General features: G+C 39.6%; 1 protein-coding gene across 4 annotated transcripts; it reads left to right on the forward strand.

The window, feature by feature from the left end:
* The first annotated feature begins 820 nt into the window (after nt 1-820).
* LOC104227409 (glycosyltransferase 6-like) lies at nt 821-16,492 on the forward strand. Of its 4 annotated transcripts, XM_070156375.1 has the most exons (4): nt 821-1,537; nt 1,675-1,936; nt 2,442-2,606; nt 16,151-16,492. In XM_070156375.1, the coding sequence occupies exons 1-4, from the start codon at nt 1,121-1,123 to the stop codon at nt 16,201-16,203; spliced, it is 897 nt and encodes a 298-aa protein (XP_070012476.1). In that variant the 5' UTR covers nt 821-1,120; the 3' UTR covers nt 16,204-16,492. The 4 variants fall into 4 exon arrangements, with proteins under 4 accessions (XP_070012476.1, XP_009777953.1, XP_009777954.1 ...); XM_009779651.1 differs by lacking the exon at nt 16,151-16,492 and having other exon boundaries at nt 2,442-3,332; XM_009779652.1 differs by lacking the exon at nt 16,151-16,492 and having other exon boundaries at nt 1,732-1,936; nt 2,442-3,332.
* Nucleotides 16,493-17,146: the final 654 nt, after the last annotated feature.

Here is a 17,146-nt window from a genome sequence, read left to right on the forward strand (position 1 = left end):
ATAAGAATCTCTCCTCTCTTTATCTCTTTCTCTCTGTATCTCTTATTTATTTTCTTGTTTTATGTTATTGCTTTGAGCTTAGTTTCTTAACAAAAGCGTATCTTTATCATTTTCACGTTGTGATTGTAAAAAGAATGTTATATTACGTAATTTATATGTCATTCTTTTGGTTTGAAACATTTCAAACAAGAAAAAGTGAAGAAATACTCTACTACTCCCTTCGGTCCATAATAAGTGATTTTTTGACATTTTTTTGTGATCCAAAATATCCGTTTTCACAGATTTCAAGATAGAATTAATTATTTTTTCCTACATTACTCTTGGAGTAAATAGTGTTGGAGTATATGTTAGGAGTGTTTATGTAAAGAGATAATAAAAATTAATATGATCAATTTTATTACTAATTAATGATAAAAAGTGAATTTTTTAATTTGTGTAAAAAAGGTCGAAAAACCACTTAGTGTGAACGGGGAGTACCAATTAGTTATGTTTTTATGATTACTTAAGGACATCAATATCAAGGTGAATTACACTTCTCCAAGAGTACATTAAAAGCAGCCTCCCTACGTGAACAAGGGCTGTGGGCAGAGCTGAACAGCTCATTGTTTAGCATCAAAGGTGTGGCACGTGGATTTGATTAGAGGCCGCGAGTCATAATTTTAATTTTAAGGGTTTCAAATTTTAGAGCGATGATATTTTTTTTATTAATGATTGAGTTTTAAATTTAATATTTATATGTTAATAATTGAGTTATTAGTAAACATTGTATGTATATAGTAAAGTATTCCTATGACTGGGAAAAAACGCTGTTAGAGTAGCACTTTACTTTAGTCATTGTCAAATAATGCTACTCTCTCTCTCTCTCTCGCCATTTCTAAATCGATCCTTCACCTCAGTCCACCTTTTCAACTTCTGAACTATAGTTTTGATCTTCTGTAAAATGGTCAGCATAATCATACACCCTCTTCCGTAGTAACAATGCCAAATTCCAAATTGTGAACCAGATAGTTCTCCTAATTACAGGGTTTCAACTGTCGTGACACCTAAGCAATCACCTTACCACTCCGCACTACCACTGCACCAAAACCAACACGTGAAACATCACAATACACCAAGCTCAATGACGAAACAAGATTATCGAACAAAAGTTGCATCATTTTTCTCCGATGGGTTTGTGTTTGTCGGTGGAACTTTAGTGGCTGTACTGGTATTCTTGGCCATATGGTCATTCATTAGTCCAAATCCCAGTTTTTCTACCATTATGATGTCGAAGTCCAATACTTTGAACTCTAAATCAGCGGTCTTTAATTTAAATCAAGATTCGCAAGAACCAACTTTTTATGATGATCAAGATTTGAACTACGGTATAGAGAAACCAATAAAAAACTGGGACGAGAAGCGAAGTAAATGGCTAAAGCTTCATCCAACATTTAATCATGGTGTAAAAGAACGGATTCTTGTCGTTTCAGGTTCACAATCGATGCCGTGTAAGAACCCCATGGGCGATCATTTGTTGCTGAGGTTCTACAAGAATAAGGTACGTAGTCTTGTAGTCATTTTTGGAAATAATTAATTTTGTAACCTCTATTTTAATTTTGAGGTTTAAGAGTTACTCATATAACAGCTACAATAATTTGTTATTATTATTGAATAACTAATTAGGGTGTCCAACAGGTAGACTACTGCAGGATCCACGGGTATGATATTTTCTACAATAACGTGTTATTGCAGCCGAAAATGTTCTTCTTTTGGGCAAAAATGCCGGCTGTTCGAGCAGCAATGGTAGCTCATCCAGAAGCAGAGTGGATTTGGTGGGTGGATTCAGATGCTGCCTTCACTGACATGGATTTCAAGCTACCGTTGGAGAAATACAAAGATCACAACTTTGTTGTCTACGGTTGGCCCAAATTAATCTACGAGAAGAAGAGCTGGACAGGTAACCAGATGTAGCAAATTGGCGAGTTGGATTATATTAAACTTAGGTGGGTTAAAACGGGTCAAATCAATAGATGGATTATAATAACCTAACTCTTTGATCAAGATAGGTCAATAACAGTTATTACTCAATTTGTCTAGCATGTCCTAAGCTCCCATCCTTTTTATTTTTGCTTTTTTTTTTTGTGTGGAAAAAAGTGAATTAAATTATCAGTTTATATTTTTTCAAAATTACATATATAATTTCCTATCTCTAAATTTATGTTTGAGGGATTGCATTGTAACTTCAAAAAATTTACATAGGAGAAGGGGAAGGATGTGGGAGTCGAACTCACACTTATTATAAAGACTTTCCCTCGTATCACTATACTATAAATCTCTGTCAAGTTACACTATTTTGATCAATTTAATCCAATAACTTCTTATGGGTCAAATCCAATCCGTTTAAACTTATGCCAACAATTGTGTGTGTTCTAGAATATAAATTGATATTGCTACGTCCGCAGGTCTGAATGCTGGAGTGTTCTTGATTCGAAACTGTCAATGGTCAATGGACTTAATAGAAGCTTGGGCAAAAATGGGTCCACAGTCAACGGAATACGATAAATGGGGTCAAATTTTACAGTCAACGTTCAAAGACAAGAATTTTCCACAGTCCGATGACCAGTCAGGTCTGTCCTATTTACTTTTGAAAGAAAAAGACAAATGGGGAGACAAAATTTACTTAGAGAGTGAGTATTATTTCCAAGGTTATTGGGTAGACATTGTAGGCCAACTTAATAATATCACAGACAAATACCTTGGAATAGAGAAAAAAATGCCTAGCTTAAGGAGAAGACATGCAGAGAAGGTAAGTGAGAGGTACGGTAAGCTTTGGGAGGAGTACTTAATTAAGGATAAATGGAGGAGGCCATTTATTACACATTTTACTGGTTGTGAACCTTGTAGTGGTGATCATAATCCAATTTATTCTTGGGAAACTTGCTATAATGCAATGCAAAAGGCATTAAATTTTGCAGATAATCAAGTGTTGAGGAAGTATGGTTTTGTTCATAAGGATTTACTTGATTCCTCATCTGTTTCTCCTTTGCCTTTCGACTTTCCATCCAATTCCTCGGTATAAGAATGTAATTTGTGATGTGTGGATTAGATACACATATCACGAGTTCGAATCTTGTTGCAGAAACATAAATCTTATATTTAAGTGGAGAAGGATAGAAAGATAGATTTATTGTGTGACGAGTTTTGCATCGTGTACCATTAGCCTCCGCGTGTATTTAATTAAATGTTTTGTGTACTTGTGTTGATAGTGATGATCGTGATTCTTTGTTTTTTTTTGTTGATAAATTGACGATTATATTGTGATTTTCTTTAAAGATGTGAATACCTCTTTGTTATTATTAGGTTTTATATATTCCATGCAGTTGGATTCTTTTTCTGAAGTGGTCAGGTCTTTTGTTCTTATTTTATGCATGCATGACGATAAATAACGAAAAGGGGAAAGCCGAATATTTTTTCCCTTTGGGCACGTTGCATTGTATGGACATTGCTGGCACTTTGTTTTTTTAGACTGAACGATATGTTTTAATATGTTGGACACCATCCAACCAGGGGCCAGGTGGTTTTAAGAGAAGAGCTAAGGGATAGATTGAGGAAAAAGAAAACAAACTAAAAGCATCTAATTCAAGTAATTAAGAGTTTATCTTACCAGCTAACGGTGTAATTTAATTACTGTAGAAGTTAAAACGAATTCTTTACTTTACTTTATGTTTCCAATAACAACATAGTGGGTCAGAGGAACTGTTAGAAAGGATACGCGGAGGCGAATCTAAGACTTTTAGAATACAGATGCATCATTAATATTTTTTTTTTTTTGTATTAAGTGAGAATTGATCTATGTTTATTTGGATAAATAATTCAATATTAAATCAAGTCACGATTCAATCTTTTTGGAAAACAGGGTCCGAAGATAGTATTAAACCAATTCTAAAAAATACATACATAAAATAACTAATTTGGCGGGAAGATCAGTGACAGAGCCACATTCAAAGGGGTGTCATGAACTGACACCTCTTTCGCTTGGAAAATTATACTATTACTAGATAATTTTTTTTTATTTTATATATATATATACTGTCTCGGTGTATTTAACTTTTTACACCATAGTAAAAATCCTTGCTCCGTTATTGGGGAAAACTATAGGTTCATTTGGCCATAATTTGGGCTATAAATCCACCAGGAGGATACGAATAGTATCTCAAAATGGAAGATCTTCTTGTTAAAAGACAATTTTTTCTTTCACTTTATAAAAAGTTACTCGTAATTTTTTAGTGAGCTAGTAAAGAGTTAGTAAAAAAATTGAGCTCGCGCTAATGAGAAATGAACGGAAAGTCAAAGGTGGTGAATTTGCCCGGAGCTCGAGATATACGCGAGGTCCACTCCTAGTCATCTTCTAAATTACAAGTATATAATTTGTAAATTTCAGACCTTTAATTTGCTACTTTGAAAACATAAACTAAAAAAATACTCTGTTTTTTTTTTTTTTTTACCTTATAAATTTGTGTTTTTGCTGCTTTTGTTTTATATCATAAGAGTGTATACGGTCAAAATTACATGACTCCGATTCACAAGCTCGAGGGCCCGTCCTAAGTCCGAGTCCGGGCGAGATCAAGTTTGAGCTCGAGGGACTAGATCCAGGTTCGAAGGCGAGGCACGATGCACACTGAAGTCGAGTGTGCTCGACCTCGAAATAGTGCCGTTATGGATTTGTACCAGAATGAGTTGGAATCCTGCCACATCCCCAGAGTCATGACGCAAATTCCGGAATAGGATTGTACGATTCCATACTAGGCGGTTAGACAGATGTACCAAGAATATTCTTTACTGTAAATAGAAATATTCCTTATTTAGGATTCTACTATTATATAAAGGGGACACCAATCATTTGTAAGATCATCTTATCATCATTGAGAAAAGAATATACGCTTTGCCTTTTTGCCTACTATTCATCAGCATTGTCCTTAACTCCATTGTTCTTGCTTTAGTTTTATTACTTAATTGTTCTTACTGCGCTCAGTTACCTCGAGGTCACTAAGCTCGAGGTCACTGCTGCTAAGTAACATTGGTTTGATTCACTTATATCTTTCATTTCTACTTCATATTTCCTGATTATTAATTGGTATTGAACTAAATCACATATCTTTAAAACCACTAATCAAATTTAGTCGTTACTCATATTTTTCGAGGTAAACAGTTTGGCGCCCACCGTGGAGCTAAAGATAATAGTGATTTTTTTTTAATGATTCTCATTACACACGTTGTTTTTACATTTTTTCTTGTCAAAGTTTTTTTGATTCTCAAGCTGAAACATGTCTAGCACACAAAATGCACATGTCCATGACAACGAAGGTCTTGGAGAAAATAGCAGTATAAGGGTCGGTGTACCACCAATCAACCCTGAGGAAGTGCCAAATATGGAGCCAGTTGATCTCAACTCACATAATGTTCTAAACGCGGACTCAGGCACAGATCCCGCAGGGAATCAACGCAGGGAAGCTTGATCTGGTGACCAAGGAGCACGAGGAATGGGACATGGGGGAATCAGCCTCCAAGTGATATTTGAGATGCTGCAGGCTCAACAAATCGCCATCGCTCAACTTCAGAGTCAAAATAAGAGCCCAAGCGTAGCTGAACATGAGAATACTCGGCCTGCTGAACTAGAACTGGAGAGATAAAACAGAAATAACTCGGGGACTGACCCCACCATCATGAGGATGCTCGGAGAGCTCGCCAAGAGGATCGAGACTGGAGAAAAGAAGATTGAAGAAAATGATAAAAAGGTTGAGACTTACAACTCCCGTGTTGATCAAATACCGATGGCACCTCCGGTCTTGAAAGGTTTAGATGCCAAAAAGTTCATACAAAAACCATTCCCCGCAAGTGTGGCTCTGATGCCCATTCCAAAGAAGTTTCGTATGCCCGATATACCCAAATATAATGGGACAACTGACCCTAACGAACATATTACTTCATACACTTGTAGAATCAAAGGAAATGACTTGAATGATGATGAAATCGAGTTATTGAAAAAGTTTGGGGAAACACTATCAAAAGGAGCTATGATATGGTATCACAACTTGGCTCCTAACTCTATTGATTCATTTGCTATGTTGGCAGACGCCTTCGTAAAAGCACACGCCGGGGCCATAAAGGTGGCCGCGAGAAAATCGGACGTCTTCAAGATAAAATAGAGGAACGACGAGATGCTAACAGAGTTCGTATCTAGGTTTCAGATGGAAAGAATGGAATTGCCGCCGGTCTCTGATGATTGGGCAGTTTAGGCCTTTATGCAAGGTTTGAATGAAAGGAGCTCGATTGCATCTCGACAACTAAAGCAAAACTTGATTGAATATCCAGTCGTGACATGGTCGGATGTGCACAATCGTTACCAGTCAAAAATCAGGGTCAAGGACGACCAGTTGGTCATATGATGACATGCCGGGACTAGGTGTCGATCTAGTGGTTCACAAATTGCCGATTCATCCTGATTGTCCTCCGGTTCAACAAAAGCAACGAAAGTTCAAAACCGAGGTCAGTGACAAAATTAAAGAGGAGATCACCAAGCAACTGAAAACAGGAGTGATCCGGGTAGTCCAATATACAACATGGTTGGCGAATGTGGTTCCAGTACCGAAAAAGGACGGGAAAACTCGGGTATGTGTAGATTACCGAGATCTGAACAGAGCAAGTCCCAAAGATAATTTCCCGCTGCCCAACATCCACATCCTCGTTGATAATTGTGCCAAACACGAGATACAGTCTTTTGTAGATTGTTATGCTGGGTATCATCAGGTACTGATGGATGAAGAGGACGCCGAGAAAACCGCTTTCACCACGCCTTGGGGCACCTACTGTTATCGGGTCATGCCATTTGGTCTAAAGAATGCTGGGGCTACTTACATGAGGGCCATGACCGCCATTTTCCATGACATGATGCATCAGGAAATAGAGGTGTACGTGGACGATGTAATAGTCAAGTCCAGGACGCAGGATAATCACATCCAAGACTTGAGGAAATTCTTCGAGAGGCTAAGGAAGTATGACTTGAAGCTAAATCCAGCCAAATGCGCTTTCGGAGTTCCGTCAGGTAAACTTTTGGGCTTCATCGTAAGTAGGAGAGGTATCGAGCTAGACCCGACTAAGATAAAATCTATCAAAGATCTACCTCCCCGAGAACGAAGAAAGACGTGATGAGTCTTTTGGGCAGGCTGAACTACATCAGTCGATTTATTGCCCAGCTGACAAGCACGTGTGAGCCCATATTCAAGTTGTTAAGAAAAGATGCGGCGATTAAGTGGACAACGGAGTGTCAAGAAGCCTTTGATAAAGTCAAAGAGTACCTTTCGAATCCCCCAGTCTTGGTCCCTCCAGAACCAGGGAGGCCACTTTTCTTGTATCTGACAGTCTTGGAGAACTCTTTTGGCTGCGTCCTCGGGCAACACGACGTAACCGGGAAAAGGGAGCAGGCGATCTACTACCTGAGCAAGAAATTCACCAGCTACGAGGCCAAATACACTCTGTTGGAAAAGACATGTTGCGCTCTCACATGGGTTGCTCAAAAGCTGAGGCATTATCTCCAAGCCCACACTACATTCCTCATAAGCAGGTTGGATCCCTTGAAATATATATTTCAGAAACCAATGCCTACTGGGAGACTGGCTAAATGGCAAATCTTGCTTACGGAATTCGACATAGTTTATGTCACTCGCACGGCAATGAAAGCCCAGGCGTTAGCAGATCATTTGGCCGAAAACCCGGTCGATGAGGAATACCAGCCATTAGATACCTACTTTCCAGATGAAGAGGTAAACACCGTAGAAGTGATCTCGGAGGAAGCTCATGTTTGGAAGATGTTCTTTGACGGAGCCGTGAACGCCAAGGGTATAGGGATTGGGGCAATTTTGATCTCACCTGCCGGTCAGCATTATCCCGCCACAGCTAGACTTCGTTTCTTCTGCACAAATAATACAGCTGAATATGAAGCCTGCATTATGGGCATACATATGGCAATCGATCAGGATGTCAAAGACTTACTGATTATGGGAGATTCTGACCTGATCATCCGGCAAGTTCAAGGCGAGTGGGAAACTCGGGATGTCAAGCTTATCCCATACCGACAACATGTAGAGGACCTCAGCAAGCGCTTTACCTCAATAGAGTTCAGGTATATTCCGAGGTGTCACAATGAACTGGCAGATGCACTTGCTACTCTGGCTTCTATGCTACCCTACCCGGGCAACGCCCACGTCGATCCTTTGGAAATCCAAATCAAGGAAAGACACGGTTACTGCAGTGTAATCGAGGCGGGATCAAATACGCAGCCTTGGTACCATGACATCAAGAGGTTCCTGAAGACGCAAGAATACCCCGAGCACGCTACTGGAGATCAAAAGAGGACCATTAGGCGACATGCAAGTGGTTTCTTTTTGAGCGGTGAATTGTTATATAAGAGGACTCCGGACCTCAATCTCTTAAGATGTGTCGATATCGAGGAAGCGAGAAAGATCATGCACGAAGTACACGCAGGTGTGTGTGGACCTCACATGAACGGGTATGTCTTAGCGAAGAAGATCCTCCGAGCAGGTTATTACTGGATAACCATGGAAAAGGATTGCTTTAGTTTCGTTCGGAAGTGTCATCAGTGTCAGGTGCACGGTGATTTGATTCATGCACCCCCCACGGAACTGCATCCCATGTCCGCACCATGGCCATTTGTCGCCTGGGGCATGGACGTCATTGGACCGATTGAACCAAAGGCCTCAAACGGACACAGGTTTATACTAGTTGCCATAGACTACTTTACGAAATGGGTAGAGGCTGTCACTCTCAAGTCGGTCACCAAGAAAGCTGTAGTGGATTTTGTACACTCAAATCTTATCTGTCGCTTCGGTATTCCTGCGACTATCATTACAGATAATGCGGCAAACTTGAACAGTCACTTGATGGGAGATGTGTGCGAGCAATTCAAGATAACACACAGGAATTCCACTCCTTATCGGCCAAAAGCCAATGGTGCTGTGGAAGCTGCAAATAAAAACATCAAGAAGATTTTGAGGAAGACAATACAAAGTTCCCGACAGTGGTATGAGCAGTTACCTTTTGCATTATTGGGGTACCGCACTACGGTACGCACATCGGTGGGAGCGACTCCTTATCTTTTGGTTTATGGGACCGAGGCTGTAATACCGGCAGAGGTAGAAATTCCTTCGCTTCGAATCATTGTCGAAGCAGAAATCGAGGACAGCGAGTGGGTTAAGACTCGGTTAGAGCAATTGACGTTGATTGATGAAAAGCGGATGGCTGCAGTTTGTCACGGACAGTTATACCAACGAAGGATGGCCCGTGCTTACAACAAGAAAGTCCGACCCCGGAATTTCGAAGTAGGTCAGCTGGTACTGAGGCGTATTCTGCCGCATCATGAAGAAGCAAAAGGAAAGTTTGCCCCAAATTGGAAAGGCCCATACATCGTAAGGAAAATATTGCCAAGAGGAGCATTGTATTTAGGTGATATCGAAGGAAATGACCCTGACACAGCGGTGAATGCAGATGCAGTCAAGAGATACTACGTCTAGATCATACTCCAAGCAGTCCTGACACATTTGAGAATGGCGAAGGTTTTATCCCCCACTACTCCCAAACACTACCCAATCCTCTCTACAAAAAGAAAAAAAGAGAAACAAAAAAAAAAAAAAAAACAAAATTTAATTGGGGCCTGAACTACGTTTGACTTGATTCCGAAAGGATACGTAGGCAGCCTCTCCCTGAGGTTCAGTCACACCAACAATAAAATCCCATTCACCCTGAAATTGAAAACCGGGGCACGTCGAGCAGTTGAGAAGTTAGTATCACTACCTCTCTTTACCAAGCACAAGCCTTCAAATCAATTACCAAATATGGTGGGGAATCAATAAGTGTCACAAACGAAGACCATCACACTCTGAATTGAGAAAGATAAAATGAGAGAGTCTCGGCGGTGAAAACCTTCGGGCACCACGAGGCGACGGGAGTAGAGAAACCAAAATGAGAGAGTTTGTTTAGTAAAAAACTCGCAAAGAGTGCTATCAAGCGATGACAGGGAGAGAAATGAGAGAGGTCAGCCAGCGAAAACCCGCAAAGGGCGCTGTTGGCCGAAAAGAATGACGCCATCCCAAGAAAGTTTCGCCAGAATGCCACCAGTTTGGAATCACAGATCCGTTCTGGTTCAGGAAAACGCAAGCTCTTAGAAGGTCAGACGTCCAGTCCAAAAAGCATGTCATGTCATTGAAAGCCAGCATTATCTTCCTCAGATAAGTCTTTCTCATCCCGAAAAGGTTACTCCTTTTCTGATTTGTTTTCTCTTTTCTTTGTTTCTTTTCGAATCCCTTTCGCATTTTAACCCCGAGTTCAGGACACACCGGAAAGGACAGGTGGCAGGTTTGTTTGCACGGAATCCCGTCTCATGAAGGAAAGCACCTCATCTCGTTGATGTGATTACCCAAGCATGATGAATCATGACGTTCGATGGTGTTCCGGAGTAAAGGAAAAAGAGAGAAATCTTGAAATCTTCCCCAGCAAGTCTACCTTCGGACAAATCCCCACAGAGTTTCCCCCTGTACAAAACCCCACAGAGTTTCTCTTTTGTACAATCTCCCACAAAGTCTCCCCGCTGGAATTTCATCGGCGCATCCCCAGCGAGTCCTTTTGTAAATATTCCCCAACAAGCTTACCCCAACAAATCCTAGAAATCCCGCTTTGAAATAAATCCCCAATATGCCCCATTGTACAAAAATCCACACAAAGAATCCACTTTGTAAATATTCCCCACAGAGTTTCCCTTTTGTACAAATTCCCACAAAATACCTCCAATAAAATCCCCGTTGTGAACCTCCAAGCAAAACGGGACACACAAAAAAAAAAAAAAAAGAGCCTTACGAAGCAAGTCATCACAGAATCCGGAAATACAAGCCTGAGCAGTCTAAAGGTTTCGCCGTTCGAATCAAATCAATGGCGTGATTCCGCAACATAAATAGAGACGCAACAAAGCAATTGGAAGCGATCAAGGTCACCGAACCGACCGTCATTTTCGAACTAACAATTGTTTCTTTAAGTTGAAACAGGTATTAATCCAAGACAACCGTGCAAGAAGCAGGTGTCGCCCAAAGAAGAAGGTACACGGGTACAAGAAACATTTTGGCAATAAGGAATTCACTCGAAAGGTAGGTTTCCACGAAACTCCCTTTTATCTTCTACTAAAATAAGAAAATTCAAAAAAAGAGGTCGCTTAACTTTGTCCCCAGCCAATCAGCATTAGGGTTTTAAAACTCTAAACTGAGCTTTTCCATGAAATCAGCATTAGGGTTTTAAACCCTACACTGAACTTTTCCCTTTCAGCCAGCATTAGAGTTTTAAACTCTAAACTGAGCTTTTCCATGCAATCAGCATTAGGGTTTTAAACCCTAAAACTGAATTTTCCTTTTAGTCAGCATTAGGGTTTTTAAACCCTAAACTGAACTTTTCCCTTTCAGCCAGCATTAGAGTTTTAAACTCTAAACTGAGCTTTTCCATGCAATCAGCATTAGGGTTTTAAACCCTAAAACTGAATTTTCCTTTTAGTCAGCATTAGGGTTTTTAAACCCTAAACTGAACTTTTCCCTTTCAGCCAGCATTAGAGTTTTAAACTCTAAACTGAGCTTTTCCATGCAATCAGCATTAGGGTTTTAAACCCTAAAACTGAATTTTCCTTTTAGTCAGCATTAGGGTTTTAAACCCTAAACTGAACTTTTCCCTTTCAGCCAGCATTAGAGTTTTAAACTCTAAACTGAGCTTTTCCATGCAATCAGCATTAGGGTTTTAAACCCTAAAACTGAATTTTCCTTTTAGTCAGCATTAGGGTTTTAAACCCTAAACTGAATTTTTCCTTTCAGCCAGCATTAGAGTTTTAAACTCTAAACTGAGCTTTTCCATGAAATCAGCATTAGGGTTTTAAACCCTAAACTGAACTTTTCCCTTTCAGCCAGCATTAGAGTTTTAAACTCTAAACTGAGCTTTTCCATGAAATCAGCATTAGGGTTTTAAACCCTACACTGAACTTTTCCCTTTCAGCCAGCATTAGAGTTTTAAACTCTAAACTGAGCTTTTCCATGCAATCAGCATTAGGGTTTTAAACCCTAAAACTGAATTTTCCTTTTAGTCAGCATTAGGGTTTTTAAACCCTAAACTGAACTTTTCCCTTTCAGCCAGCATTAGAGTTTTAAACTCTAAACTGAGCTTTTCCATGCAATCAGCATTAGGGTTTTAAACCCTAAAACTGAATTTTCCTTTTAGTCAGCATTAGGGTTTTAAACCCTAAACTAAATTTTTCCCTTTCAGCCAGCATTAGAGTTTTAAACTCTAAACTGAGCTTTTCCATGAAATCAGCATTAGGGTTTTAAACCCTAAACTGAACTTTTCCCTTTCAGCCAGCATTAGAGTTTTAAACTCTAAACTGAGCTTTTCCATGAAATCAGCATTAGGGTTTTAAACCCTACACTGAACTTTTCCCTTTCAGCCAGCATTAGAGTTTTAAACTCTAAACTGAGCTTTTCCATGCAATCAGCATTAGGGTTTTAAACCCTAAAACTGAATTTTCCTTTTAGTCAGCATTAGGGTTTTTAAACCCTAAACTGAACTTTTCCCTTTCAGCCAGCATTAGAGTTTTAAACTCTAAACTGAGCTTTTCCATGCAATCAGCATTAGGGTTTTAAACCCTAAAACTGAATTTTCCTTTTAGTCAGCATTAGGGTTTTAAACCCTAAACTGAACTTTTTCCCTTCAGCCAGCATTAGAGTTTTAAACTCTAAACTGAGCTTTTCCATGAAATCAGCATTAGGGTTTTAAACCCTAAACTGAACTTTTTCCTTTCAGCCAGCATTAGAGTTTTAAACTCTAAACTGAGCTTTTCCATGCAGTCAGCATTAGGGTTTTAAACCCTAAACTGAGTTCTTCCTTTGATCGGCGTTAGGGTTTTAAACCCCAAACCAAACCTTTCCCCAGCTAGCCGGTGTTAGGGCTCCAACCCTGAACTGAGCATGCATATCCTCTTTCATCAATTTTATGAATTTCCTGGTGAATAATTAACGAAATTTTCCTAGTGAAACTGGGGCAGAAAATTTCGTTCGTTTGTTTGTTTTTTCTCGCAGGTCTAACCTCGAGCCACACGGATCGAAATGACCTACGAGATGAGTCTCAACTCAGAATCAAAGAAGAAAAGACAAAAGAAGACATTCCGAGATATCAGAGTGAATGGAGAGCGGATTAACTCCAACGTTTAATTAAGGGCTTGAACCTTGCCAATCGCGTCTCACTCAGTATCCCAGAGGTTACACAAGTCGCCGCAACTCGCAAGCATCAAGATTCAGATCGGAGTCTACAAGCAGAATCAGCTAAGACCCAAGATCAAGTCGTAAAAGAATCATAGATAGGAATCTTGTAACTAGCAGTTGACATACATATAAGTAGTTAGTTCAGTTTCTAATTTTCGTTTGGTTGTAATAAGGCGGTCAGTGACGTAGCAGTGACAACAGCAGCAGCAATAGCAGCAAGCATTGCAATCCCATGGTAGTCCCAGCTACCAAAACTTCCCGAACTACATTGACCTGATTCCTGTTTAGCCCAGGATATGTAGGAAATCTTTGAAGCAAGATTCGGTCAGATCTTTCAAAAAAAACATGCTTCATACGGAGTAGTCCATAGGCAAAAATCGCTCATACACGCTCACTTTGTCTTTGCACGAAAACTCTTCGTGTTTCCGAACAAAGAGGGGCAGCTGTGAGCACGTGATTTTTGTTTTACGCGACAATCGCTCCAAAAGAATTAAAAAATGTATGTGTCATGCGTAATTTAAACCATGACCCGTTTGTTAGATGGAAAATTACAAAAAATACGCATTTTTTCTTTTTTTTCCTGATTTGTTGTTGTGTTTAATTTTGCCTACCTTGAACATTTTATCCGCGTGAAATAAATATGTTAAGTGTTAATTAGTGGTGCTTGGTTTTATTTAATTAGTTTGTGTATTTAGGAAATTAGAAATAAAGAAAAAAAAAAAAGAGAAGACAAAATTTGTTTGGGCCGTGTCCATTTAAAAATTTGGAGCCCAATTGAACAGCCCAAACCCCCAGTCCGAACAGCCCACCCCAGGACACAAAACGACGTAGTTTAACACCAAAACTACGTCGTTTCAAGGCCGATCCATCTCAACCATTCAAACCAAACTGATCCAACGGCCAAGATCTCACACCCCGTACCCACTAACTAACCCGACCCGTCTTATCCAAACCGACCCCCAAGCTCTGAATGAGAAACGACGCCGTTTCCTCATCAAAAGAAAGATCTGAGCCTTCCATCTCGCCTCATCCAACGGCTAAGATCAACCCCTTCCAGCCATATATAAGCCCGTAACATACCCTGCCCCCCTATCCTAACCCCAGCCTCCGTCTTCAACCTCATTCCCCATCAAACCCTAGAGCCGCCCCTGTATCCTTCACCATGGAAGCCGGCGGCACGGGCGCCGGTGACCTCGCCCCTAACACCGTAGAACCCCCTTGACATCCTGAACCCAAATCTATCAACCACACACCTCGAATCCTATCCCACCTTCTCGAATCTTCATTTGAAGATTCGAGTCGGAACCTAATCTACACCAATCTGCCCTAAATTCATACCAGACACTCCCCGGACCCCCCTCGTGACCAAACCATACTTGGTTTGGTCCGAATCTGACCAGGGGAGTATAAATCCCGGATCTGAGTTTGGAACTTTGTAGTTCTTCATCACTGGCCTATGTCCGTCCAAACCAAAGAGATTAAGGTCTAATGGACCTTAATCGAAGTGTTTCTCATCCGAGAAACACTTCGATTAAAGTCCGTTCACCCTTAAGAAAGTCTGTCCAAGTCCGAGTCAAGGTTTTTGATTTTTCAAGACTTGAGGTGAGTCTTGCTTGCTTTCTTTATTTCTGTTTGGTCCATGTGAGTGATTGAATGGCTGTTCATGTTTTGTTTCAATTTGTATCTTTTGAATTTTTACCAACTTCTGTTTGTCCACTTTGCTTGAACCACGGTGTTTGTTTGAACCCCTCCTATTCTGATAAGGCATGTGTATTGGTTGTGTTCCAAATTTGTTTTGATTAACTGATTCCTCGAAGTATAATTTTGTTTAGCCAGTACAATTCAAGTCATGTGCCCTATACTTTGAATGTCTGATTTTTGGTTACGGTTGTATGTGTTATGATTAATATAGTCGAGTCGACATATGTCGTCAATTAGTTTCAACTGTCCGAACGATAACAAATTGACTTGCCTCTGTTGAACATTTGCCTGAATCAATTAAGAACCAAGTCCAGGTACTTATAAGCTGTTAATGTGATTTCAGAAACCTAAGGCTTGGTCTGTTAATTGAAATCTGAGTTGATGGCATGTGCACTTGTGCACAGCCTGTTTTCCTGCATAGGAAGGCTTTTGATTTTTAAAAATTGTTTGACAGCATATGCTGTCAGATATATTCTACTGCCCATGCTTGCTTTTAGTTAATAAAATAGGAAAGGAAAGCCTGCCAGGGAATATTGATGGGGTTATATACTTAAATAACTAATTGGGATCTGAAAAGGTAAAAGACACATGGGAGGGGTACTGTGACATTTGGAAAGGAGGCTGTTAAAAGAGATGGTGTGAGGCATAGGAGCAAAACACAGAATTAGAGGGGAGAGGAGATCAGAAAATAAAGGAAAGGGGAACACACTGTGAGGAGTGTTAAAAGAGAAAGCTTGAAAGACATACAAAGAGATACAGAAATTATACAATCTACAATCAGAAATTGTTTCTTCCTATTTGTTATTTGGGATTTTCAGTTGTTTAACTCGTTGAAATCAATTCTGATTGTTTGAAGTTCCAGCTGTGTCTATTTAGTCAAGTGTTTTCCATTGGTTCACTACTGGTTTGGTCTGCTTGGAGTTCTTGATTCTATTCCACTGGGTTGTGCTCTCGTTTGGCTATTTCTTTCTATTGGCCATAGTTGCATTTCTGCACTTGAGCCTTTTCTGCTGTTCGTTTTGTTTTGCTGCTGCCCTGTCCTGCTGCTATTGCTAGTCCTGTTTCTTTTGCTGCTGATTTCCACATCTTCTTCTTCTTCTCCTTTGCACATTCAGCATTTTCAGGTACACATTTCAAGCCCCATATTGATGTAATTGAAACAGTTTGAAAGCATGAAATGGAAAAGGTTGAAGAAGTTCAAGCATTTGCTGTAATATTCATAGTACATTAACAGGCTTGTGAAAATTGATTAGTTTATAATCCAGCAGTTTGAAAGTATGTATTGATATTTGACTGAGTTTGCCCTGTTGTATTTTAACTCTGTAGTTGTTTGTGGGCATGTATATTTCGACCTTATACAATACTGTTCTGGTCTCACTAGTTTTGTTTAGTTAAGACTAGTCCACATAAGCTTAGTTGAGTTCAACTCGAGAAGTGTTCGGATTAAGTGTTGTATTTCGTTTAGCTCGTACAGGATTCCTTGCCAAACTAAAGTATTTTACTTTGCCAGTTATCCTTTAATCTAGTCCAAATAAGTTCAGTTAAGTTCAATTCAAGAAATATTCGGATTAGGTATTGCATTTCATCAATCTCATATGTAGTTTTTTTTGTTCGACTGAAACATCCTCGCGAGGCATGACGTTTTTTACTTTATAAGTAGTTAATCAGAAACTGACAAAAATCCGGATTAGACAAAAGCCTATAATTGAATCAGCATGTACCTTTTCTTCTAGTTTTAGAGACAAATGCGTTAGAAATGTAGCTATTTTAGGATATCCTTTTCTAAAATAGAGATGAGCCTCGCCAAATAAAGATGCAAAATTGCGGGGCTCTCAATAAATAATCATGATAATTATTTAGAATTCAAGATAGGCCATTTAATAAATTTCATGGCCTTATACAAAGATAATAACGCGTTAGACTCTGTAGGCGCGGCTTAATTAAATCACATTCTTAAATTCGGGTGCACATTGATGTGACCCAAATCCGAATCTCAACGAAGTCCAAATGTGTCGACGATCACGGGTGCATTGATTGTGACGTGGTTCGAGATGTGTTTTCACGACGTTGCAATTCTATAAAAAATAAGTGATAATAATAAAAGCGGTTCT

This window comes from Nicotiana sylvestris, chromosome 9 (genome assembly GCF_000393655.2).
Source record: "Nicotiana sylvestris chromosome 9, ASM39365v2, whole genome shotgun sequence".
In the NCBI taxonomy this organism is placed as follows: domain Eukaryota; kingdom Viridiplantae; phylum Streptophyta; class Magnoliopsida; order Solanales; family Solanaceae; genus Nicotiana; species Nicotiana sylvestris.